General features: G+C 44.9%; 1 protein-coding gene across 9 annotated transcripts in view; it reads right to left on the minus strand.

Annotated features, from left to right (window-relative positions):
• Positions 1–27,675, minus strand: part of PLCH2 (phospholipase C eta 2) — a 340,028-nt gene that overhangs the window by 34,922 nt on the left and 277,431 nt on the right. For 8 of the 9 annotated variants that reach the window (XM_029579065.1, XM_029579069.1, XM_029579064.1 and 5 more), the window contains 6 exons: positions 25,914–26,034; positions 21,691–21,862; positions 17,721–17,828; positions 9,937–10,095; positions 8,770–8,811; positions 1,252–1,344 (listed from right to left, as the gene is read on the minus strand). In XM_029579065.1, the coding sequence (XP_029434925.1) occupies positions 1,252–1,344; positions 8,770–8,811; positions 9,937–10,095; positions 17,721–17,828; positions 21,691–21,862; positions 25,914–26,034 (695 nt within the window). The remainder of the gene's footprint in view (positions 1–1,251; positions 1,345–8,769; positions 8,812–9,936; positions 10,096–17,720; positions 17,829–21,690; positions 21,863–25,913; positions 26,035–27,675) is intronic. The other variant, XM_029579070.1, reaches the window with a different exon arrangement.

Genomic DNA, 27,675 nt, shown 5'->3' on the forward strand with positions numbered 1-27,675 from the left:
GCTCTCTCTGGACCCTGTGCCCCGTGAGGAGCCGTAGCCTGTGCCTTTTCCGCCTGCTTTTTCTGGACGCTCGTGCATTCATCCTTCCCGGCTATTTAACATTCGCGTAGCCCCCGCGCGGCTCGCTTACACATGCGTGTGGACGTTTCTGCGCTCGCAAGGCTTTTAAAATCTACCTCTCGATCTCTAGGCAGCAGGAGTTTGAGGGGAAAAGAAGGTGGTTCTGTGCTTTACTTCCCCTACCTCCCCCCAACCCCATGTACCAGAAGCGCGATCTGGGGAGGGGCAGGCTCTGGGCAGGGACGAGCCTTTTAATTTCAAAGCACAAACGCGCGCGTGGAGGTTACCGGGGAAACTGCCCGCGCGCCCCGGCAGGGGTAAATGCGTGCGGGTGGTCTTCCCCACCCCCCCGAATCATTCTCAGAAGGTAAAGCATCTCGTGCACAGACGGCAGACGCCAGGCACCTGGACGCGTCCAACGCGCGCACTCTGTCCGGAAAAAAAAAAAAAAAGAGCCACAGACCAGACGACGGAGACGGGATAAAAATCTTCTAGCAAAAATGGAAAGCCTCCTACCACGTCCCCCACCGCCAGCAAAAAGAAAATTGCAGCACCAGGTATCCGACAGAAAAAAAAAAAAAAGAGCGATTTTTAAATCGATATTAGGCTCTGCGGCCGGAATGGTAAATATCCCTGCAGGTACCACGGCGGGACAGAAAAACCAGCAAACGGGAAGGAAGCAGAGGGCACATCTGCAATTTTGACAGCTCAGGTAATTATAGAGAGAGGCGATTCCTCTGAAAGATGAAATTACCTGGCAGCAGCCTCCATGTGCTACTAAGCAACCCATCGCTGGCCTTACAGGTGAAAACTGATCAACTCACTGCTTCTTCCTGGATTGTATTTTGCCCTCTGCTCTTCTCCTACTTTTCTATTCTCGTCTGAACAATTTCTAAATTATTATTATTTGTTCCCCCCCCCAGAGCATCTTTTCTCCTCTTGGGGGGGGGGGTGTCACTCCCCAGTTTCTGCTCCAGGTGCCTCCCCTGTGGTGCCCGCATACACAGCTGAAGCCCCTCCCCCCCGCTCACTTAAATCCACAATACACCGGGTCATGCAGGAGGAGCATTAAGGAGCTGCATAAAACGCCTGCTTCTTTGGGCTACCAAAGTGATGGTCAATCCTAATGAGCATTAATAGATTAAAAATGCAGCCGTGGAGTGGGGAGGGGGCCACTGCCCTGGGCGTTACCTTGCGCTTGGAGAAGCTGCCTATCAAGGACCGGCTCTGGCGTTTGTGGCTGCCGGACTCTTCCCCGGATTCCACGTCGTCTTCTGCTTTGCTCTGGCCACGGGCGGGAGAGAGAAAGCAGCTGTTACATGCAGGCAGGGAGAATGCCAGCACCCACCCCTTACCCAATGCAGTGCCCAGGCCCAGTCGGCAGAATCCGCACTGCTAGAAGGGTCAGCGAGCCACTAAAAGAACTGAACACACGGCACTCAGGCCCGAGATCGGTCAATTAACTCGGAGGCAAACGTTTTACCAATTTACGTCCCAGGGCAGGCTGGAACTTGAGGTCCCTTCCTCTTTCCTCGGAAATCAGCGTTTCTCGCACCACGGTGCACGGAGGGGGAGGATGCATCAAAAGCCCCAAGGTTGGTCTAGAGCAGTGGTCCCCCAAAACCCTGGTCCTGGGGGCCCCACCAGCCAGTCGGGTTTTCAGGATATCCACAATGAATATGCACTGCCTCCAATAACATGCAAATGTTCTCTCATGCATATTCATTGTGGATATCCTGAAAACCCGACTGGCTGGTGGGCCCCAGGACCGGGTTGGGGACCACTGGTCTGGTGTCTCCCGCCACATGCTGGGTCACCTGGAAGCTCCGTTTTACATGACAAATCTTATCCCAGAATCAGCCACCACAGCGGGGGATCCCTGACAGGAAAGGTAGTGAAAATATATCTATAGGCACACACCTCCACCCCCCACAAGAGGAATTTTGTTTACCACCATGAGACAGCAGCGGAGATGAATCTGACACAACAAGAGTGCTCGACCCTACTGAGCCCCGCTCCCCATCTTACCAACTCTGGCAACGTCCCTGCATCCCTGGCAAGCAGACAGGGCCTAGCACATTGGCTCACCCACACGGATTAAGAGACACCCAGCAAAGCAGCTGCGTAGAGATGGTTACCTTTACAAATGCAAGACACGTTTCAAGATGCAAAGCTTTGGGGTAACTAAAGGCTGGTTGAGGAAGGGGCCTTGGGGGGGAAAGATCAAACAGTTTCCCCATCTCTGGCCTTGCCGTGGCACCGACCAAGACCTCCCATACTCGTCACATAGCTCACAAAACTGCTGGAGAACCTCACTCAACATCATCAGAATATCATCAGCAAAGAGTGTCCACTAGAAGAAACGATTTGTGCACTTAGGGCCTGATTTTCAAAGGCCTTTACGTGCTTAAATCAGAGTTTTACACAATGCACTTTGCCAGTGTAAGTGGGCTTTTGAAAATTGCTACAATTATCTGCCATTGAATCCTTCAGAGGCTAAGTGCATTTAACATGGGTAAATGCCTTTTGAAAATCGCCACCACACTGTGCGACATCTACACGCACAACTCCTTTGGAAATTCATCTGTATATCCTTAATTTCTTACAGCGATCATCTGGATTGCAGACTGCCAGACACCACTGGCTGGTTTACTGCAGTTTATTTAAAAAAAAAAATCTTTGTGAGGAAAATTCTCATTAAACAGCTGCCTTTGTGATTCACGTTTGTAATAAGCATGGATTCCTTATCAGGAATATATTTGTGCAATGCTGATCTGTCTCACTAGAGGGAGCTCTCAACACAGAAATCTACCGTGAGGAAGCATCAACTCACTGCAACATTTTTTAAATAAAACTAAGGGCAGTTAATTTCTGAGTTTTTGCACTTCCCTTCTCTTTTCAAATGCATGAAAGTTCAGTCTGCAATCTGCATTTTACAGTCTGGAAAAAGACAAGTGCCGTGCACGCTACTGGAAAGACTGAAATGATAAGAAGCCCATTTCACACAAGGTTAAACAGCCCCTAAAAACAAGCCACGGATCTTATTCCGAAAAAATTCTGGCCTCATGACGGCAGGGGACCGTCTCAGTCCGGAACTCACAGAACTGGTCCGAGACCTTTGGCCATTCTGACTTTGGAGAATGGCGTCCCTTTCGCGGTCCTCTGTCGGATATTTCTAAGGTTAATCCCACAGTGCCAGCACCAAACCAGCTCCCCCCCCAAGACACGAGCAGCGCCCCCAGACTGCATCTTCAGCAGCGATTCACAACTTTCCCCCCGCCCACAAATGTTGCCTCCCTAGGAATAGGCCTAGTAGGCCTCTGTGTATATCCAAGGCTTGCAGAAGGGCAAGATGGCAACTGGACAAACCGCATGTATCCCCATCAAGGAGCTACCGCTGATTCACGAGCGTTGAGAAAAATAAAAAGTACCAGCTTGCTCTAGAATACACTGAACCTGTCAAGCAAGCAGGTAAGCTGCGGACAGAGCTGGAAGAGATTTTGCCTCTCCAGTCTGACGTGGAGATTAATGCACCTTTAAAAGAACTGGCACCTTAATTACAGACGTTTCTGGTTGAGATCCTCTTTCTAGGCTTTAGCTCACCTTCTATTAAATCACACACAAGCATCTGCTTCACTTTCAGGGTCCTCGGCCATTTCATTAAGAGCAAAGAGGGGAGACATTTCTCAACCCTTGGGAAAGCTGCCCCTTAGCAATGGGGAAACTTATCAGTGTGACAACGCTTTGCACTCAGGATACTAAACTCTACGACTGAGGCAGCAGAACAAGGGCTGAGTGCTCAAATGGTGTTTCTAATTCTGCTTCAAACTAAGGGACGGATTCATTAAGGCTTCTCTCCCGTTTTGTGTCTATGGGAAAAACTCTCAGCTGACTCGGATACTGAAGTCAGCTGAGAGTTTTTCCCATAGACACAAAATGGGAGAGAAGCCATGCAAACTTCAAACTGCTCAAAGTTTAACTCCCGAAGCTCCAAAATACAAGTGCAATTGTAAACAAACGGCACCAAAAAGCACCCAGAATGCAATGGGTCCTTGAAGGTCTTCATTCTCCTTTGCTCCAGGTGAATTCGGGGACGCTCCAAAGCTCAGCCTGCCATCTTTGCCCAATAAAATGCTTGCCTTGTGGTAAACCGTAAGCCTCAAAACTGGCTTGCACTTAAATTTCCAGGGCTGGCCTCAGGTCCTTGGTCTCGCTGGTAGGTCTGAACCTGGTTGATGAGGACACCCCAAATAAATCACTGAGAATAATGCAGCAGCATTATGGGAGGGCATCAAAATGACATGGTTGAGACAGCCTTTCCCCCCCTCATAATTCATGCATCTTTTCAACAAGCTCAGCCTAAAGGCACATTCATCTGCTATACTTCAAAAGACCGAAGGGGCTTGCGGTTTCCTGGGTCAAGGCTGATTAATGTATTCGTTACCCCTCATGTTACGTGCAGGCAGGGCACATGAGTCATTCATTCTTCAGTCACACAGACTGCTTCGTATTTGCTTCTCCTTGCTGGAAGGAATTTCCGAGGCTAAGTTGTGGGCCTGTTCACAGCGCAGATTCAGGTGCTGCCCTGATCTCTGTTCTGCTTTCTCCTGTCGCCTGCCTCAGGCACGCCATGTCATTCCTCCGGGGCTCCACGTCACGCGAGCCCCCTGTGCGCCCTGGTGCTAAGCCCCTGCCGCTGTGGCTTTCACCAGCTCACGTGATTCCCCCCCTAGGTCCCATCGAGGTGACCAGCTGGCTCCATTTTTGGCACTTTCCAATCATTTGCCTGTCTGGAGACCCAACAGCTTTCCTCTGAGTGGATCGTCAGGGCCAAGTCTGAGGAAAACACAAGAACAGGCCTAGAATTTGCAGCAGTGAAGGTGACGGGAAGCAGATGAAACTGGGTTACGCTGAGAAGAGCTGGAGAATTCATGCCTGTTTCTCACAGCCTTTTCTTGAGGGGTTTTTTTTTTTCCAGTTCCTGGACAGTTTGATTCGATTCTGGTTTTACCCTAAGTGCATGGATTTGCAGTTCTGATTTCCCTAAGAAAAAGTCAAAGGGACAAAACCAGGACTGAATTAGCTTTGTCACCCGCGGCCTATCTAGGACCCCATGAAGACAAATCGAGATTCAAGCCCAATGCTCTTCCATTTCTTTTTTTTTTTTTTTTTTTTTGCTGGACAGGTAATTTGTCCTGATTTACTCCTCCTTCCATATACTCCTCCGTTTCCCAGTAATTTGCTGCCCCTGTCTACAATAGGCCTTGCTATAAATGCAGAAAACATTGCAGATGGGATGGAAGCTCGTGCTCCCTTGTCCAATACATTTAAATTACAAAACGTTCACTGCATGCATTAAGTAGGAGATCCTCATCTCTTGCTCATACAACACAGCCTCCAACGAGCTCAGAGAGTGGAAACCGATACCCAGTGGCCGTGAGACCCTGTGCAGCGGCAAACAGACCCCCCCCTCCCCCCTGCCCTCATGGGGCAGATGCCGGGCTTTGACCTCTGAACTCATGAGTTGGGTAAAAGGATGGACCAGTATTTGATGCACGTTCCTGTAACTGGTTTTTCAGCTTCTTCATCCCCACGTCTGAGAGACTGAACTGGAACAAACCCCGCATGGCGCTTCATTTGAACTGCATCCACATTGCAAATAATTAGAAGTATAAAGAAGATCACTGCACTGCAAACATTATGCTCAGGTTTTCTAAAGGAGCAGAATACAGCACACGGCCTATTGAGAAAGCAAGGATTTACCATGTTAATTGTACATTTTTTTTTTTAAATAATTTACCTCTATTTCTCTGTGCAGCTTAAAACAGTTACCTAAATCTTTACTTGGATGTCAGATCGGAGGCGAAGCCAGTTCTACAATCATAAACGCCAGGTGCAACCAGCTACTGCCAACGTCTTCGACAAACTAACGCTCTTTCACTGCAGCGTACCCACCCATGGCATCCTAGGGCTGCAAGCTTTGGACCAGCGCCTTGCACGAAAAGGAGGTCCGGACCCATCCTCGCAAGCAAATTCCCAGCCATCCAAGCCTGAGGCTCTGATTGCTGTGGACAGCGTCATCTATAAAAAAAAAGGCAGCTCCGGCCACCGCAGTGCATGCATCAGGCATCCTCCAGAAAGAAATCCCGCCAAAAAAACACATCGCCCGTAGCAAAGCAAAGCATTTTTCTCCATTACATGTCGACTCCCAGGGCAGAGTCACTCAACAAGCCATTTCTCTCTTCTGCCTCACATCATTAAGGACCCGCCACACTGAAGCTTACCATGCCCAGTGTTAAACACAGGCTCCTTGTGGGGATTTTAGGCACACAGGCCACATTCATAACAGCAAATATTTCTCCTTACCCACCTCAAAATATTTCTCTCCCTCTCTCTGTCTACCTATAGAGAATTTAACTGGCTTAAGCATAATTTAAACACCCCCTCTCCCAGAAGCTGAAATTCTCTGTGGAAAGAAGTTGCTTTATAGGTTGTCAGGCTTTTCCCCTTAGGGGGAAAATGATTGGTTTTATGTCTACATTTTAGTGGTTCTTTTTATGATTATTGTACACTGTTTAGCAAGGAAATACCAATACAAGCAGTATATAAGCCAATAAGTGAAACACTTCGGGCAAACAAAATAATTTCATCTCCCTTTAATTTGCCCTGCGACTCCCACAGAATACAACCAGCTCAGGGCAATTCATCTGGAGGTCCCGGGGCAGATTTACTATTTTACAATGAAATCTCGGGATCTGCTAACATTTATTTCATTTTTGTTTTAAAGGACAGCCTGATCCCAAAGTCACAAAAGGGGTAGAGTATGTGTGTGTGTGTGTGTGTGTGTGTGTGTGTATATATGTGTATGTGTGTGTATCTGTGTGTGTGGGTGTATATGTGTATGTGTGTGTGTGTGCATGCGTGTGTGGGGGGGTGCGTGTGTGGAGGAGGTATATGTGTGTGTGTGTGTGTGTGGAGGAGGTGTATGTATGTGGGTGAGTGTGCGGGTATATGCGTGGGTGTGCATGTGTGGGGGGGTGCGTGTGTGTGTGGGGGTGGGTGTATGCGTGGGTGTGTGTGTGTGTGGGTGCGTGTATATATGTGTTTATGTGGGTGTATATATGTGTACGTGTGTGTGTGTGTGGGTGTGTGGGTGTATGCGTGGGTGTATGTGGGGTGGGTGCGTGTGTGTGTATGTGTGGGGGGGTGCGTGTGTGTGTGTGGGGGTGGGTATATGCATGGGTGTGCATGTGTGTGGGTGTATGCGTGGGTGTGTGTGTGTGTGGGTGCGTGTATATATGTGTTTATGTGGGTGTATATATGTGTACGTGTGTATGTGGGTGCGTGGGTGTGTGTGTATGTGTGTGTGTGTGGGTGTATGCGTGGGTGTGTGTGGGTGTGCGTGTGTGTGGGTGTATGTGTGTATGTGTGTGTGTGTGGGTGTATGCGTGGGTGTGGGGAGACGATGGGCAAGCACCCCTCCATAGAACAGCATGCTGGCACCAACATCCACACAAATCCTCTTTTTTTGCATTTTTACCTTGTGGCAGAACGTTGGTTAAAGAGAAATGGAAAGTAGCAGTATTGCAAGATTTGTGTGACATTTTGGGGTTGATATCTGGGGGGAAACGAGCCACCTCACATCATCACAGTCACACTGTGCCCCTAAAACTCTCCCCACCCACCCCTCCCCCAATCACATAAAGCTCTAAGCTCCTCCCTTCTAAATATTATTTCGTTAGGTCACTCCCCCCCCCCCCCCTTAAGATCACTCAAAAGGTCTTGCAGGAGACGGCATTGCTACTTCATAAGTGATTCTTACGAGGCTTTGCTTCTCTTTACCCTGATGGGAGCAAGAAGAAAACAGAAGACAAAAAAAGCGTGCCTCTTCCACTCTGAGCTTTTTGGTGATGGGGGCTGCAGAAAAGTGATATTAATACTTTATTACAAGACGATAAAGGTCTCCCATGCCTCGGTGCTCCCTGAACAGCCCGCAGAACATGCTGACTGCTTCCAGCACATCTGGAAAGACCATAAATATTTATCATGATTAGGAGAAGACGTCAAAGGAGGAAAGCCGTTAAAAGCTCCCAGCAAAACGAGCGGGCAGAGGCAGGGCTGTAAAAAGCCTCATTAGGACTCAAGATGAACCACAAGCCTGGCAAAAGCCCAGAACCCACATAGGCTACTTCTTAAAAAAAAAAAAAAAAAAAAAAAAGAGGCTACTGAAAATGTCATTACCCCATCTCTTTGAAAGGTTAGGGGGGGGGGAAGGGGGTGAAGGTTTTATGGATAAACATGCAGCCTTCCTACTGGGACGTACAGCAGGCCCCAATTATTCCAACTTGGAACGAGCAAGATTCCCATTTCCCGGAAACAGAGTAGAACTGTGGAAGCCGCATCAGTACCGGAGACCAAACGGGATTCCTTGCGGGACGATGGTAAGAACTGGCCCAAGGATGGTGTCGGACTGAGCATTCGAGACCACACAGGTCCCAGGTCTTCAGTCATCATCTCTAGGGGGGGGGGGGGATCTCAAAAGCTCACGTACACCACCACCACCACCACCACCTTTGGATAATTCTGGATTTGGTCCAGGTGAAAAAGTATTGCAGAACTGTGGGAGGGAGCCCAAAACACCACAGGCCGGTGCAGCTGCAAACAAACTTTAAGGTGCAAATGTTGCATGCCCGGCTTTGCATCTCTTACCAGAGACTTGTCTCCCATGGCTACGATCGTGGAACTGCACTTCTGCAAAGGAAGAATAAAAAAAACGCAGGATTAACAGGGGAGCGCGGACATGTGGAACACTCAAGGTTTATAGTGACAAGAAAAAAAGAAAAATTCACGGCCTCAGTAATGATCAGAGAAGGAAAGCCACTAGATGTGTGCATTATGGAATGAAGACTACACATATGCACAATACAATAGAATCGTGGGTTTGCACATGTCCGAACAGAAGAGACGTTTCAGCCTCAAAAAGTCAAAAAATACCTAAATGACACACTGCAATATTAAAGCACTAGCTACCTGCTCCCCTGAGGGTGTATAGTGCTAAAAGACAACACTATACCGTGTCACTGTATATAGTAACCCAGCACCAGAGATTGCACAGTGCTAACATACAGCACGGTGTTGTACTGTAGCACTAGCTATTGCAACCTGCTGTCCAGAAAAATAGGATGCTCAAGGATAGTGCTACATGCCCTCCAGCAGAGCAGGCAGCTTTTAAAGTTGAAGTTTTTTTTTTTTAATTTATATCTTTATTGATTTTTTCAAATTAATACAGAAATAAATAGTAAACCATATAATTTAGTAATCCTTCAAACTTAACATCTCTTCCAATCATACTTATTATTTTAAATCATATCAACCACAAATAAACAGAGGCTTGGTAAATAAGAGGGAGATTCCTAAGGAAAACTTATCCATATATCAATCACAGTTCTGCTCTGATCTATTTTATACTTATTCACTGGACAGTGGGGAAGAGGTGGCTATTCTTCTCTGTTCAATAAAATTTTTCAACTGATCAGGTAGAAAAAAATATGAAAACATCTTGCTCTTTCTTTAATAAAGATTTACAGGGAAATCTCAGGATAAATGAGTATCCGATAGATATCACTTCCTGGCGGAAGACCAAAAACCCCTTCCTCTTAAGATGTGTAGCATATGATAGATTGGGAAACATTTTTACTATATTATCATGAAAAGATATAGGATATTTAGAAAAATATCTTTTCATTACCCAGTTGAAGTTATTTTCTGATGCACACTAGGAGAAACTTATCTTCCCCCTCCCCCTTTAGCTCTGCAAACCACTGAGGAGTCCCACGAGGGGGACAAGAGAGAGAAGCACCCAACAACGGAGTATACCTTTTTGAAATCTCGCTTCTGGTCCAGTTTTCCAGATGGTGGAAGGGTGCTGACCGTGAAATTGTTAGGATCCTCCCTGTCGCGGATTTTGGATTCCTTCATCAGCGTGTCCAGCTTCTTCTTGGCGATGTTCTCCACTTGCTTTCTGTTCATGGAGGCCTGCCGATATTGAAGTGGGTTTATGAGAAGGAAAAACAAGCAAACAAGTCTTCATCTGCTGAGCCGGGGTAGATGGACTACAGGGCTTTTCCCTTTTTGTGCCTATGGGAGAAATGCTTCATGCATGTATTTTTTTTTTTTTTTTAAGAGGACCACAGCATCCTTCCAATATATAAGCACACGGAATGAAAAGGGAAGAGGTCCGACCCCATATTCTGTTTTCAACCCTTACGGCACTTGATCCAATGGATTTATGTCCATTCCAAGGCATTCTGGGTCTTGTTTTCTCACCTGGAAATTCCAGATGAAGACCACTGGCCCCAGAATTCTTTAGACTATGCAAAGGAACAGACAGAAACATGCCGCAGATCCTGGAGGCATCTGGCCAGCAACACAGAACATATGAATCAGATTGCGGATAAATCTTTAAGCGCATCTAGTTTGCCCAATTTAATAATTTAATTCCTGCTGCATTTCCCTAGGCCCTGGCTGCTCTTTATCTTCCTCTTCACAACCAAGGCTCCTCTGGTGCTTCTCGCTCGTTTTCTTGAATTCATCAACAAGGGGACCCTTGATAATGGCTGCCATGTTACATGGCTTCCATGAGTAACATTTATAAAAACTTTTTTTTTTTTTTAATTCAAAAGAAGCCAATTAAAGAAACAAAACAGAGAAGGTAAGAACACTTGCCCAATCCTCTCTGTACACGTCATCATGCTAGGGAGGAACAGTACTCGGCAGGCATCCATATAGCCCTTTTAACTCAAGCGCTGTGTAATTGGTGCCAATTTTTTTTCCCAATCCAGATTGGTTGCTTTCCTCTGAAGGGATTTTGGCAGGGGCTCTGAGAGCACGTGACTTGTCAGCCTCTGCACCACACTGCCCATTACAGAAGCCTGCTCGTCTGTTCTCCAGGGCTCTCCCCTTCAAGAACTGACCAACTCTGACCCCGCTTAGCTCCTCTGATCTGATGGGATCAACAAAGCTGAAGGCGGAAGGGCTGAAAATAGAAAGCCAGGAAGTGCTCCATGCAAAGCGACGGAGTTGCTTGGGGCGGATTCACCACACAGACTGCCCCCCCCCCTGGATCCCTTAAACTTTCTCGCAGTCTGCATTGTAATAGCAACGGCCAGCTGACCGGGATCGACAGCTTTTTTCAAGGTTTTGCTCCGCGCTATTACAGGCGAAATGGTACTGGCAGGCTGGGCCGAGGAAACTTGCAAAGCAAAGACAGATTCAAACTCTCTCAGCTAGGAAATCGAGGGGAAGGGTCAGAAAGTGGGGTAAGAAAACAAAACAAAAGAAAGAAGAAGTTGAATGAGTTTCTGCCTCCAATGGACGGTGGAGAGTCATTGCTAGTCATGCAACAGTTGGATAGTCCATCACCCTTCTAAAAAGAGATCACCAAACAAGGCATTGCTTGCAGTCACATCACCATATATCCAAGCATGGTTCACGGGCACACATTCAAGATTTATAGGCATAAATAACATGTCTAGTCTGAGACTTTACAACACATGAGGCTCAGGGATCAAAAATAAAAATCATTTCTACCACTTCAGGTCCTTGAGTAAATTATGGGCATTAATTTCATTTTTTTTTTTAATTCAATAGAGAAAACAATAAAAAAAGATTGTGTGCAGAATATCATAAACTGCAGGACCAGACATTAATTCATTAGATTTTACACATTTTTTTTGGAGAGCGCATTGATCAGGTTGGTCGCCATCATGACCTCTTGAGGTCTTGGGACACGACAGAGTGGTTCAAAGCGCCAGCTGTCCAGGGGCCTGGTTTTTGGGTTCTCTCTCCATTCTCTGCCTAGGCCAACCACGACACTTGGCACTGAACGGATGGCTCATTTCTGTTTACATCTTGGAAGGGATTAGCCTTTTTGGCTGCCAAAGTAATCACCAATAGATCAGTTTCCAGACAAAATAAGCAGTGCCCTGTGGCCAAGTCTCACAGAGTAACATTATTAACCTTGCTCGTGGCCACTGAACACTCAGTAATGGCTGCTAAATTAGTTATTATTCTCCTGGATTAAATAAACCAATTTTCTAGCCAAGGATGGGTAACAAATACGAGTACATTCTAGATGTTATTGATCCTTAGGAATGTACTTTAAAGTCCTGAACCAGATGGTACAAAGTGTTAATAGGCTTCCTAATTATTAGCACATCTACAAGCTCTAAAAAAAAAAAAAAAAAGGAGCCTAACATCTAATTTCACTACTTTGGCGGAAATGATGTCATTGTTACCAAGCCATTGATGGTTCTACCTGGGAACACGGTAACTGGTATTGAAGTGAAATCCTGACGAAGGAATAGACCTGACATAGCATGACATTCTTTGCTCTTTATTGAAAGGGGTAGCATAATTAACGGCTCACCCCCTCCTCCCCCCCGATTTAGTGCAAGCAGCCACCTCGTGGATGGGTGGCCTGACAGCATATTTTGGGGCACCCGGACCGCACACGCAGCCAGAAACCCAACACGCTCTTCTTTAGCAGCTGGCACAGAATCCCACATGGCCGGCACCCGTTTTCCTGCAAGGACACCGAAACTAGAAAAGCTGGCTCTCTGGCACACTGGTTTTACAGCGAACGAATGATCCAAATCCGTATAAATATATTTTAAAACAAGAACAAAATGCACACGTGGTAAGCCACACAGATTAGTGTAAAAAACTATCCCAGCCTACATCACAAAACTACAGGCAAGATACCTTGCAGCAACTTCTCATCTGGCTTCCCTATCGAATAACTGTATGTGGAGTTATTTTACAAGGTCGACAGATTTGCGTATTTTTCCAAACGATGGTGTTTCTCACACCACCTCTCCAGCTTATTGCACCCTACTTCTCTTATTGCACCCATAGATCACACCTGCCACATGCTAAAATGAAATTAAAAAAAAGAAGACTAATAACATTCCTAGAGGATGCTGACCTTCGACTACACGCCGCCAGAAAGAAAAACATGAAAAGCCACAACACATACACGCACTTCTGGTTTTCCTTCTGCAAAAGGACTGCACCACTGATCGATTCAGAAGACAGAAAAAACTCCATCAGGACCCTCCAGATCACCTTTCCTGCAAACAGACACTCAGTCTGCTTTAAAATAACAGCACTTGAGGATTTAATTAACCCATGTAATTAAAAAAAAAAATGCATGCCTTTTGCTCTCTGCAATGATTACATCCCCAAAGGCAAAGAATGAAAACTGTAAAGTAAATTATTTACAGTATAAAAAGCATAGAACATACATTGGAGTAAATCCGTTAAGTTCCAGAACTGTGATGGGTTTGTTCTAATGAACACTGTGAACCACTATCCTTCCTAAGTGGTTAAAATATTTATATCATAAGGCCAGTAATAGGAACATTTCAGAGTAGGCGCATAATTAAAACCATCTGCCTCTGTATTGATTTATAGAGAGCCCCACACACACACACACACACACACACACACGCACACACCATGCGCACACGCACACACAAGCACACGCGCGCACACACACAAGCACACACACACACACACAAGCACACGCGCGTGCGTACAGACACACACACGCGCACACACCATGCGCACACGCACACACACACGCGCGCACACACACACAAGCACACACACACACACACACACAAGCACACGCGCGTGCGTACAGACACACACACGCGCACACACCATGCGCACACGCACACACACAAGCACACGCGCGCACACACACACAAGCACACACACACACACACACAAGCACACGCGCGTGCGTACAGACACACACACGCGCGCGCGCACACGCGCACACGCATCACCACAGCATCCACACACACACGCACACACACACACGCGCGCACAAACCACGCGCACACGCACACACACACACAAGCGCGCACACACACACAAGCACACGCGCGCACACAAGCACACGCGCGCACACACACACACACTCACGCACACACACACACACACACACACACAAGCACACGCGCGCACACACACACAAGCACACACACACACACAAGCACACGCGCGCGCACACACGCACGTTGAAATGTCACTTCATCATGTCACGTTAACCAAAACCGTGGCCACTGGAAGTCTCACCAAAAGCACAGCCAGAGCCTTGGCAAAGATGACCCTGCGGGCAGGGCTACGGCCACAGAGAGATCCTCAAGAGGCAACATGGAAAGCACGATCCATCTATTAGAAGCTGACAGACACAAAATCTATCACAAACACTAATTATTCTAACTGACATCCTTGTCTTTTCTTCCCTTCGGGGCCATTTCAGAGTGCCAAATTTAATTTTCCAGCACTGTCAACAAAAAGGCATTAGAGTGATGGAGGGTGAAAGTAAATTGACTCCAAGGTTACAAATCTTTATATGACCAGAGGGGAGCCAGAGCCAGTAGTCACCATGTAAAATGATGCACGTTAAGTAAGCAGTCGCACGAGTAAGTCCCTCCCAGTCTCGTTCACCTCAATACCCTCTTACGGTTCTTCCCAGAGAATTTTGCTCTTGGTAACATGATTGATTTTTGCCAGTCGGACACTAGCAGGAGGTCGGTTGTACAGTACCTTCCACTTCACGAGCATGCAAGGTTGGGAAACAAGAAAGACAGACAGACTGTAAGAGCAAAGGTCAACTGCATTAGGTCTCCAAAAAAACCAAAAAAAACCCAAAGGCAAACAGTGTTAGGTAGAAATATATATATATGTGCATATAAAAAAACAAATCACCCTATAGCGTAACATGGAAGCTCTAGCAAGATGGAAATTTCCCCCTCAAATGGTGCATGAACCATTAGAAAGGACACCATTGCAACAGCCCTGCGTAAATATGGTCATATTCCCTAATCCTCTTCTACTCTCTCCCCCGCTATCATTTATTTCCCTTGACATATCACCACCTCTGCTTCCTGATGCTATTCCTTGTCTGCCTTCTTCCATTTTCTTCCAAAAAATGTTTTATTATTCCAAATTTATTTGTGGAGAAAAAGTTTATTTTATTGTGTTGGTGTTAGCATATATTACCAATGATCAGTGCAGAAAGCCATCACAATTTGTTTACAGCAGGAAGAGGGATTTCTAAGCCATCAAGTAGGCTATTCTGTTTTGAGCAGGACGCGGAAACCAGGAGGAAATGGCTTAAGAGTCTTTCTGAGCTTGGCTGAACTATCAAAAATAAAAAAGTACAAGGCCTCTGCTTAAAGACCTAGGACAACGACCAGCGCACTCGTGAGAAATGCTAGCACGCCTCACTTTCAGGCCGATACAGTAAAGTTCGCGGGAGAGCAGGGCGAGCACCCAGGCCAGTGTCCTGTGCGCACGATACAGTAAAACAAAATATTTAAATTAGCGCCCGCGGTAAACAGAGGTGCTAGGGACACTAGTGCGTCCCTAGCGCCTCTTTTTTGACAGGAGTGGTGGCTGTCAGCGGGTTTGACAGCCGACGCTCAATTATGCCGGCGTCGGTTCTCGAGCCCGCTGACAGCCACAGGTTCGGAAACCGGACGCTGGCAAAATTGAGCGTCCAGTTTTCAACCCGTGAGCCGTGGGCTGATTTAAAATTTTTTTTTTTTAATTTTTAACTTTTGGGGCCTCCGACTTAATATCGCCATGATATTAAGTCGGAGGGTGCACAGAAAAGCAGTTTTTACTGCTTTTCTGTGCACTTCCCCTGGCGCTGGAAGAAATTAGCGCCTACCTTTGGGTAGGCGCTAATTTCTTAAAGTAAAATGTGCGGCTTGGCTGCACATTTTACTAACTGAATCGCGCGGGAATGACTAATAGCGCCCGCAACATGCATTTGCATGTTGCGGGCGCTATTAGTCTCGGGGGGGGTTGGATGCGCGTTTTCGACGCCCTATTACACCTTACTGAATAAGGGGTAAAGCTAGCGTGTCGAAAACGCGCGTCCAATCACGGGTTAACAGTGCGTTAAACCGGAGCGCACTGTACTGTATCGGCCTGTTTGGATGTAATTTTCAAAAGGTTTTACGTGCACAACTCCCCTGAAAATTCACTCCTACAGTTGTGCACGGCCAGGAGCTGATGAGTCGGGCACCACTATTTATCCAGAAAAACAAGAGCGTGGAAAAAGAAGACGCGGTATCCCTCTTACCGCTACTGTGCGAAGGGATTTGTGCAATTGTTGTGATGGGGCAATAGACAAACTCCACGTTTCCATTTACCGTCAGTGAACTGAAGAAGCGCCGTTTGAAACGCCCAGGTGGGGTGACCCACAGCGCTCTTGGCCAAACCGGGCTGCTCAGTGTCTGCTGCACGTCATCATTCACATCTTTACGTAAGCAGAGCTGTCGTCCACCGAAGAGGACAACTCTGGTCAGCCCAGTCTGCCCATCTGAGCTCATCCTCAGCGCTGTTGCAGCCGTCTCCCTTCCTCCGCCACTAAGGGCCCTATGTGTCTATCCCATGCTCGCTTGAATTCTGCCGCTGTTTTGACTCCTAAAGGCGTGTGAAACGGCACATCTCTGTGCAAGCCCCTTTTGGTGGACGGACACACGTTGCATAAGGAGACGTCGCCCATATCAATGCAAGGAAAAGATATCGGGTTTTGTGAAGGAAAAAAAAAAAAGAGTCAAATATTGAAACAGAGGCATCTGTCCATTAGTGAGCCCAGGATACCTAGGACAAGCCTTCGCCACATAAAGCCAACATCCAAAGGGCGGTTTCTGAATTTTTCCTATTAAGAACCTCCAAAGGATCAACTCTGCAATGCCTAATTTGTTTACCTCTGTTTGTGAGGTTACTTACTTATAAAAATCTCCAAAACAGAGAGGTTGGGAGTAGCTAACATCCCAAACTTGTATTTTAATTTTCTTTAAAACTGGCGAGGTGTAATTGGCTTTGTTTCCTTTAATTAAAAAAATAAATAAAAATAATTCAAAATCTGGACAAACAATTTTTAACTTTTAAAACTAAAAATTCAACTCAGCCTCTGAATGCAGCGTGCACGAGTTAAAAAAAAAAAGAAAAAAAAAGAATTTGGCTTCTGAAACAGAATGCGTATCAAGCATTGAATGAGGTGCTTTTTCTTTGTTTTGAAATAGCCTGTCTCGACAACTAAAGGCAAAAGGACAAAGACCGGAATAAAACAGAAGAAAGATGGCAGAAGCAACCCAGATCAGAATGAGTGCCCTGGGAAATCTCTGCCAGAAATAAATCATTCATCTTATTGCTTCCCGTTTATTAGAATCTTTAGTAAGGAAAAAAAAAAAAAAAAAGTCTTCACTCAAATATTTCCCCACAGTTATTGAAAATAAAACAAGCAGAAAGTGCATGCGGAAAAGCGAACAGGAGATAGGAAATGCGGAAGAGAAAGACTCTACCAGCTGCATGCGATTCCACAAGGCTTCAGTCCTGTAGCAGGACGGAAAGAAATCTGATTCCATCTAGGGCTTGTCACATATACCGTATCCCAAAAATGTTATAGCAACCACCCCGGTATACGCCAAAAAGCTAAAAGACATAGGACAGAGGATTAAGTGGGAAGTGGTGAAGCACAGAAGGGTAAGTAACCTATTTAAGGTCATAGGGCAGTGGTGGGACGAGAACCCGTAACCGGGCGGCGCCAGGCCTGGGCGGCTCTTACTTACATCTCCATTCATCAGTTTACAGTCGTCCTCTATCTCGTCCGCGCTGTCCTCGTCCGACACGTCTCCCTCCTCTGCATCCTCACTAATGTTTGCAGGAAGCTTCTTACCCTGGGAAAGGAAAACCACAATTCATTTTTCAGATTTTATTTTTTTTATAGTCCACGAGGATTGTTATTTCTTTTTTTTTAATAGTATAATGAGCTTATATGTGAAGCTCTCCATATTTCCATTGAGCAGGTGGCAGCATTAGGCTTCCCCCATAGTGCTCTGCCCGTCTGCTTTCGCTCTGCTCTGCAAGTGCGGAAGAGAAACCCGTATTCCTCGCCGAGTCCTGCCTAGGCCTCTCCGAGGCGACTGCCAAAATGGGGAGCCAATGCCAACGGTTCTTTCACTGATGTACAAATCCTGAGACGCACCACCCACTCACTTCGCCCAGCATGCCGTACAAGCTTCAAGAGGTCAGTTTTCAAAGACATTTTACCCAGGCTGGAAGCTGTGCCCTCCTCAAAATGCAGCTAAAAAAAAAGTACATGTGGGCTTTCATAGTGTACGCACCCTTAGCTGAAGGATGAGAGGCATTCCTGTGGGCATCTGTAAGCCCAGGAGAAGGAAAACAGTGCACAGATTCGATTTTCACATGTGTGTGTGCACTAATTCCTCCCCCTGCAACGCAACTAGCAGGTGCAAAGCATAAGGATATTGTACACACACACACACACACACTTTGTGCTTGGTAATTGTCAAAGAGAAACAACGCAAGTACCTTCTCTCTGAAAGCTTGCATAAAAAAAAAAGCATGCAACCCCGAAACCTGTCCATGTAGCTTGTAATCAACAAGGGCTGTTCGAAAGTTTTCCCCCAAAGGACAGTCATCATTTACAAGGATTTATTCATCAGGAGCTGGATTTCAATCTGCAGCCTAGAAATAGAAGATTCTGTGCCTTTATCTTGGGAGGGGGTGAGAGCTGATAAAATGATCCTACACTGTGCAAATTACCAACCGTCGCCTTTAAAAGGAAATGATTAAAAATGGCGCTCTAGCTATAGAGCAATATCATCATCCGATCTGGTGAATATTGCTTTAGGGGCGTTATCAGTTGCTACTTTCATGCCACAGTGACCCGGTACTGTACCATGACTTCTCATTTCAGTCACTATCCTTCCTGTACAGGGCAAGGCTAGCAATGCTAATCCAAGGAACATCTATATTCAGCCAATGTGTACAGGAAATGATTACACTACATTTTTCAAAATGATGAGGAGCTTAGCAATTTCTACATACACTTTTTGAAATATTGCAGTTTACAGGCAATTTTCTAGGAAGCAGACATCCTGGGGAGGAAAAAAAAATCACTTGATCTAGCTGGGAGCTTTACGTTTTAAAATGCACATCAGACAAACCACTGGAAATAGAGGCAATAATGCAAATATTCGCTGGGCAGCCGTCAAGAAAAAGGCAAAAGAAAGCTGTGCAGCGATACCAGCAGGGGGCGTAGCAGCAGATGGTAAAACGTTACAACACTTGTGTGCACTCACAGCTCTGGTAGGAGAAACTGATCTCAGTCTGGTTCTCGAGGCTAAGCTAGCCCTATTGATAAGTCCCTGCTGTTTCATGGTCAATCAATTGAGGAATTAAGGTCCTTCCTACAAGGCACTTTGCATTAAAAAAAAAAAAGACTTACCAGACGCGTTAAGTGCGACATATCTGCCATGATGGACCAAGTATTTTCGTAACACATATCACAAAGCAGAAAGAGACTTTCTTAAAGGGTTCTGTGTACCTGCAATGTGCACTACGCAAAACCGTAGGCGGCTTCTGTGCACCTAGAAACCGGATAACTATGCTTCTACTGAAACCCGAACTCCTATTGCAGTGGATGAATAAATATTATCGCCCTCCATTTCTTGGGGACATCATGATGCAATGGGGAGTGGTTCAGGCCCTCCCCCTGACGTCCTGAAGGTACCTGGTAACATTATTTTATAATCAGCTGGATAAAATAATAATTTTGGAAAAAAAAACCCACCCTATAAATCCACAAACAAAATTCCTCATTCCCAATAAAGGAATCTGACTCTGCTGCACTGTGGCCCTGGTGAGGAATATACTGAGACTCATGACCTCTCTTTGGAGAGATGGGAAAGGATTTGGCACTAAGCACCTGTGACATTTACTGGAAGACAAGTGTTTTGCTCATCCACTGAATGGCTAAAGCTAGATTCAGTGTAGTAAGCTGGAAATAATTTGGCTTCCAGATCCTTTCAAGCAAGCATTTTCCCTCAGCTGGGCTGGAACCCATCCTCTCCTCAAAATGAGCAGAAGAATATTTGATTTCCTGCAGCTGGCATACAATTTATTTATTAAATGATCATTATCCAAGTAATGGGGGAGACATTCTCCCGTGGGTCAAGAGAAGAAAAGCAGGGTTAGTGTGGTAATGACAGCAGTCTCGCATCATATCATGATCTAAACGAGCCGAGCTATTCCCACAGAAGACACCCAACAGTTGTAACCATGCAATGACCTGTTTTGTGATTTATGAAGGGCCTACTACAGTGGCAAAGTAATGGGAAGACATATTGTCCAACTCAGTCTGCTCCAGGGGGAATCCAAAGTGTACCAGCAGAAGCAAAGCATTGCGCATCTATTTCCCCAGCGCAAGGCAGGGATGAGGCAACATGACTAGAGTAGCCATGCAGACACAAGATAGCAACAGTAATAGGATCACCACCACCAAGACGGGACCGTTGAATAACCACTTGTATCTAAAATAAAAGTATCTTCACACAGCTCCAGGTCATAAGGGAGAGTTCAGCCAGGCCTGGTTTTAATCCACTGCATGCATGGACCTTGTAAGGTCCTGGCATTCTTGATCTGCAAACCAGGAGTGGCTTAGCCTGTCCCATAGGGCATGGAGCCATTTGGTTTCCTTACTCGAGAGGTTCCCAAGCCTGTCTTGGGGGATCTCCAGCCAGTCAGGTTTTCAAGATATCCACAATGAATATGCATAAGATAAAATGTGCATGCTATGGAGGCAGTGCATGCAAATTTATCTCATGCATATTCATTGTGGAAATCCTGAAAACTTGACTGGTTGGGAGTCCTCCAGGACAGGTTTTGAGAACCACTGCCTTACTCTAAAGCTGATTGCCCTGACTGGTCAAAAATCTGTTTCTCTATTTTGCAATTATCACTGTCCTCTTCCAACATTTTGCCTACCATCTTTGTTTTTTTGTTTTTTTTTTGTTTTCCATTTTAAAAGTCCTTCAGCATAAGCAGAACTCATATTGGAATTTACAGTGGAACAAACTCTTTGGTTATCGATGCAACTGTGCAAAACAACTCAAAAAGATTTGTCTGGCATTGGCTGACACAAAATTAATGTGCAGAGGAGCAGGGACCACTCAAATGTGCATTAAAAAGAGTGGAATAAAAACAATACCGTGAATCACTGCAGAACAGACCTGTAGCCTAATCTACAAAATGCATGCATTTAGCATAGCCGATGAGATAGAAACCTTCAACCCTGCTCTGTAAACGTTTGCTTCAAAAAATGTATTTGCCAAACAGGTGAAGATTCAGCCACCTGTTTCACAAAAAGGTTGCAAATAAAAATATTAATGAAATGTGAGAAGCAGAAAGCAGGTGTAATTTTTCGCTAAAGAATATGTCAACTCTTGTTTTAACTTACTATTGAAGAACTGATCCTCAAAGGTAAATGAGTTGTCATCCTTTTGTTTGACTTTACATTCAAAATGAAGCAACTACAGAACCTATTGTTATAGTGTTATCAATAGAGAGAGGCTGAGCCAGTCCTGCTTTCACTCACGTTGCACACTGGGACTTGTGGTTCCAGTGTCTTAAGAAAACAGAAACTACAAGTGCACAAAACCAGACCCCAACTCTGCCTACAAACATGGAGCTAAGTGGTAACCCTGCTATATAATGTACGAGCAAAGTAGGCATTACCTTAACTAATATTTTGCCTTTCAGGCTATCGGGTGAAGGAAGTATTGTGGAATCTTCGGAAAACACGGAGGAGAGGTCTAATTTGTCTCCCAAGATTTCTATCAAATACTGAGCCATTTTCTTCTGCTGAAGAACACTGCAGTGATTCTCGATGGATAAGATAACCGGGAATCTGCCAAAAGGAGAGAGAAGAGGCTTAGGAGGCTGAAACTCATCTTGAAGTCTTCAAGGAGTCAGCAATGCATCCTACTGGCCATAAAAAAAAAAAAAAAAATCATTAGACCAAACTATACGTTATTCTTATGGGAAGAGCTGCCACAAAGAAAAGTCTGCAGGACAGAAATCAGGCCACCACACAGTATATTTACTTTTAGAAATACCTCCTGTTTCATTTTCTGAACTTTGGCTCAGCCCAGCCACTGTAGTCAGGAGTCAACCTAAAAGAATCCTGGGTATTAGCAATTAGCATGGGAAAGCAGCGCCACCTACAGGAGAGCTTAGTAGCTGAAGGAAACTTGTAGTGCTCCAGTATTCATAGGGATGGCAATTTTCAGAGTAAAAAGCTATTTACAGGAGTATTTAAAGTGGTATTTAAAATGTTTTAGTTCTAATTTTATGTGATGTAAAATGTGTACGGATTGTTTTATACGTATTTGAGTGTTGCTACTGCAACTCGATTTATTGTAAACCGCCTTGAAATGAACTTGAAAGTCGGTATATAAAGTGAAATAAATAAATAAATAAATAGATTGGTTTCTGAAAGTTGCCCAACCCATTTGCAGGGAAAAGTAGGCTCATAGAAGGCCGGTGCTTCCAGTAGGCAAACTGGGCAGACAACAAGAGTGCCAAAATTTGAGGGGCAGCGAAGTCCCACCAGCACGAGGCTCAGAAGGGAAGAGTCAATGCTGTTAAAGAAGGGAACTGCTGCCAATAGGTAAAGTTGTGGAGGAGGGAAGGTCTGCAGGAGCATGACCGAAGGGTCACCTAAGGGGGCCAAATACTCTTGCACCGGCCCTGGTGCATATTTTCACATCTCGCACACTTTTACTGCACTGCAGTGGAGGCGTCCCCAGGGGGAGGAAGCGTGGGATTAGGTCATGGGAGAAAACTGTATGCGTGGTTTCAGTTGGAAAATGCAGGTGCAAATCCTGGCGGGGACTTTTTCCTGAGGTAATTTTCAAAGTAAAAGGTCTGCGCACAGTTTCACTCTGAAAATTGATGCAAATGCCGGGGGGAGTGTGAAAATTGGCCCACGGAGTCACCCACTGAGTTTTGAAAATAACATTTCTTTTTTTAAACGTAAATCTCTAGAGGGGATGCAACAAATTACAAGGAAAGGAGCGATATATCGCAAGACCACCATAGGATGCCTGCAGAAACGGTGGCAAGCACGTATGAAGAGACGTTCAGCTCCATGCCGCTCTGTTCTGCTCATATGAGGAAAAACGCACACCGTAAGGGGGAACAACGCATCACTTAAATCATAGCATGAAGGCACGGTATTCTGAAATTAAACGGGCTTCTTTTTGCCTTGGTCCTGGAGGGTCCGAGAAATAATGCTGGTTGCCTAAGGTAATCCCGAGGATTTTTTAACCCATGCCCCAGGACTCATAAATGTATCCCCCCCTGGGCCTTACTTCCATTTCTGTTCTCCATAAGGTCCAAATCACTTTTATGTTCTCTTTGGATTTAAGACCAGTGAAATTTGGCCCGGTTGCATCATTCCCCCCCCCCCTTTTTTTTTTTTTTTAAATGGTTTTTATGGATAGACATTCAAAATTAAAACTACAGGATCTGAAAATATACAAAGAATGATTTTACGTCAGCACAGAGCTGTAATTTATTTAAGTGGTGTTATAGCAGAAGCAGACTTACAGTAATCTGGGTCAGAGAACGTCAAGGAGAATGTCACGCATTTATCTTATGCCATCAACAAGAGGGACAAAAGTTGGTTTCTGGCTAAATCACTGATGCAGTTGTCAAATGATTGAAAAAAAACATTTTTAACAAAGAACTTACTGACATTCCTCTTTTTAGACCTCCGACTCACACTGGCTGAGTGTAATTGTTAGAGAGAAACAATACTCAAACTGTCTCATCCAATATGTCAAAAGAACACGCAAGGTAAGTATCAACGTGCAACCAAAAACGGATTAGGAATCTGAGTCACAGGAGAGCTGAGCTTGAGATGGGACGGAAAGGGTCAGGGCACATGCTCGAGGTCGTGGCCTGAGCTCTGGAGCTTGCACATGTTGTAAATACTCTTCACCTTCCCCCTCTATTGCTACCAAAGCTGGGTTTAGCTCATTATGCTTAGAACCCATCCATCTGAGGGCTGAATGAATGCAAGACTGGAAATGCGATTCTAACATAGTCAGAGCTGATGCATTCAAAGCTGATTACCTGAAGAGTAATATCTACTATTCCAAAAATGTCGAACAATGCCACAGATGAACAATTGATTTTAACCTGAAATGCTACAATCCTTTGGCATTTAGTGACATTTAAGTGGGGGCTAATTTTATTTTCCCTGAAACAACAGACAGAAATAATTTAGATGGGAGTCAGTACATCTACCTGTCATTTTCCCCATTTCAAAAGTCATAAAATAACACTTTCAGAAGCTTAAAAAAAACGTCTGTAGGCAAAAATGATGATTTTTTTTTTTATTGTCAATAAAGAGCTAAAGGTGCATCGTATGCACTGGCACTCACTCAAATCACCAAGATAGAGTTTTCTTCTAAATTATACCTAAGCATATGTGGATTGACAACCATTTATCGGCTTGTGTTCCTTGGGGTCCCTTGTTTTATATGTCAACAGAAATGCTTGATGTGATGGAAATCACCAATCCACTTAGGAATACAACACTTCCTCATGCCCAACACGTTTGGAAGCTCATTGCTTTGTTTCTTTCATTTGGTTTTCAATTAGAAGTCAGGTCACACAGAATCGGGGAAGGTGATGGCAGACAAAGACCACGAGACTGGTGTAGTCTCTCTGTTTTCTTCTCTACTACAAGACACCTCGGGCCCTACTTGCTCTGCATCTTTAACCCCGGCTTCCATCCTACTGAGCCCCTTCTGCGCTCATCCCAGCTTTTTCAAGCTCCAGTACCATTTTTTTTTCAATACCTTGGTAAGGAATACATGTAAAGACTTGATAGACGATACAGCTTAGAGTTTTTTCACCTCCTTAACCATGTCATAGCATCATGACTATGAAGTTCATTGCACAAAGCTCAACATATTTGGAAGTGAATGGCCTGGATTCCTCTACAGAAAACGTTAACCCATGAGGTGCAATATTTCATTTGAAGTCATTTTCCTTGAAGATTTCTTTTTTTTTTATGCCTTTCCACCTACGTTTCGTGATCTCTTGTTTAAAATAAGTGTAGACAGAAGAGGTTTGAAAAGAAGTAACAGAACAGAAAACAAACAAACAAGAGGTAACGAGAGATTTAATGATGTGCTGACCACATATCCTTGGTACTGGGTGACCCTTTTCCTGTGCATGTGTCAAGTTTCCTGCTAATAAATCTGAAGCTTAGAAATATGGGCCACCCTCTCCTCTCATCTTATCTCTCCTTTCTATTCTCCACTTAACTTCCATCTTTCTCTATTCATTGACCCTTATCTCTACTCCATTCTCTTCCCCTGAGGTCTACCGACTTTATTTTCACTACTTTTCTCCTTCCCTTTCCATCAACTCTACTTCCCCCCTTCACTGTCACCTTTTATTCTCTCCCTACCCTCATCACATACCTCTAATTCTCATTTATCTCCCAGGAATAACGCACAGGAAGTGGGCATCTTTCAATGGAACGGAGGCTCTGGAAGTCACGCGTCAAGGTGAAAGGGAGAAGAATCCTGAGTAATCTAAGATAGTGGATGCGTGGAACAGCCTTCATGTGGAAGTGGAGCAGATGAGGACAGTATCGGGACAAGCACACAGAGGATCCCCGAAGGAGATTGGGTGGGCCGTCATGTTCTGTGTTTCTTTTCACTTTAAATCTTAAAGGTCATGGGACCCACTTAAATTTCTATCTACCAGGACCCTGTAGGAACAATTTTTCAATGGGGACTTCATGGCACATGACAGTCAAAAACGTTTAATGCCCTTACAAGCCTAAACCATTGCTGAATGGAAGAACTGTTTGTTTGGGTTAGGAAGGCAGAACTTGCAAGGGTAAGAGCTGTGGGTAGGGTTCAGGGGGTACCTACTCATTCTTGATGAAGGCGTACTTGTTAATAGTTTCGATGACATCTTTGAAGAGAATCTTGGAAGTTAGGGTATAACCATGGTGCACAATTGGCTCTCCATCCGGTCCATCCCAACAGTCAACTGCACAGACAGCAGGAAACAAGATAAAATTAGTTTCATTTGCACGTTCACCCAGGAAGCTTAGACATATAATTCATATTTAAAAAAAAAATAAACAAAGCATGTATACATTGGACTGAAAGGTAGAACAATTCTATTTCATGAACAACTGGATAATTTCTGTACTTGCTTCTGTCAAGTTCACAGCTGAAGAATTTTTTTATTATTTTTTTTTTTTTTTTTTTACTACAGAACGGTTTACATTTCAGTGCTTGGAAGAAGGTAATCTTGAAACATCCCCTGAGATTCAGCTGTCTAAAAACATTCACTTTATTGGCAAGGCTTACTGAAGCACATCGCAGTGGAAACTGCTCCTGACACACATTTAAAAGGAAAAAAAAAAAGATCGGGAGAAGAAAAACAGCCATGGAACAGTGAATGGAATTTAAGATCAAATGCTTCTGTCCAAGCGGTAAGGCCAGTGCACTAAAAATACAACCCAGGCATTCTGGCGAGATCGCAGATTAAATGTTAGAGAAGACATGACAACAAAGGTGGGAAGAGCTGCTTCGTTGGGCCCTTTCAGAGAGCCGGTGAGACAGAAAGCAAGCAGATAGCCAGGTGTACTCGGCGGGATAGCCTGGGCTTTAGATGGATTACCTGCTGTCTGTCATTTTAAAAAGCAATATTTGCGATTTCATTTTGTCTCATTTCCTGTCTGAAACGACTCAAAAACGCCCAACGAAATAGGTTTTTTTCTCCTTTTAGCATAAAAGTAAGTGCCCTATAAAAAATAATGCACACTAAAAAAAAATGAAAAAGTTAAATAAAATGGAAAAACAAAATTACTGGGGGAAAAAAAAAAAAAAGACATTTTTCCACGCACAGCCCTGGTTTCCATAAGCGTCGTCCCAGCTCTAAATTGCCAGGACAAAAAGTTGGCACTGTGTTGGCTGCTGGTAGCCGTGATGAGCTTTATACCATGCGCCCATCCTGAACACAAGAGAAGTCCAATGGGAAAATACAAAGTGGGATCAGGGGAGAGAAACAGAAAGGCGCTCATGCAGAAGTCAAACCCAGCAACATCTGTAAACTAAAGGCCGGCAGGATAATAATAATAATGTGGGAGTTAGAAAGTGGATGGACGCAGCTCAGGCCACCTATCCAGAGAATATTGTGCCCGTATCTGGAACTGCAAGAAGAGACAGCAATGGATTATAATGCCCTGCACCAAAGCACATTGCAAAATCAGCTACATTCAAGCACCTGGAAATAGACGTGGATCGGCCTCCTGTTACCGGCTTCTCTTTTGATTCATGGAACACAGTAAAGATTGAAGCCAATGGTAGCAACTCACCAGGTGAATCCAATTTATGACAATCCATTCATGAGCCATGAGAAGACACAGTATTAGGGCACAGTGCATGGCAAATCTGAGAATTAGGAATATGGGCTTCATGGTGCATTACCAGTTAGCTTCAATTTTGGGGGATGGAGGGGAGGAGTTAGAATATATATTTGCTCAATTCTAGTTTTATCCTAATGCCTGCAAGGACTTGACGTTCTGATTTCCCTCAGACAACCAGGATGACAGAGGGGTGTGTTGCCGGCTCAGATCCCAGATTCGGCTCCTGCCCTGCAGGATCAGGGTACTGTAAAGGG

The sequence above is a fragment of the Rhinatrema bivittatum genome, chromosome 15 (assembly GCF_901001135.1).
Source record: "Rhinatrema bivittatum chromosome 15, aRhiBiv1.1, whole genome shotgun sequence".
NCBI classification, from domain to species: domain Eukaryota; kingdom Metazoa; phylum Chordata; class Amphibia; order Gymnophiona; family Rhinatrematidae; genus Rhinatrema; species Rhinatrema bivittatum.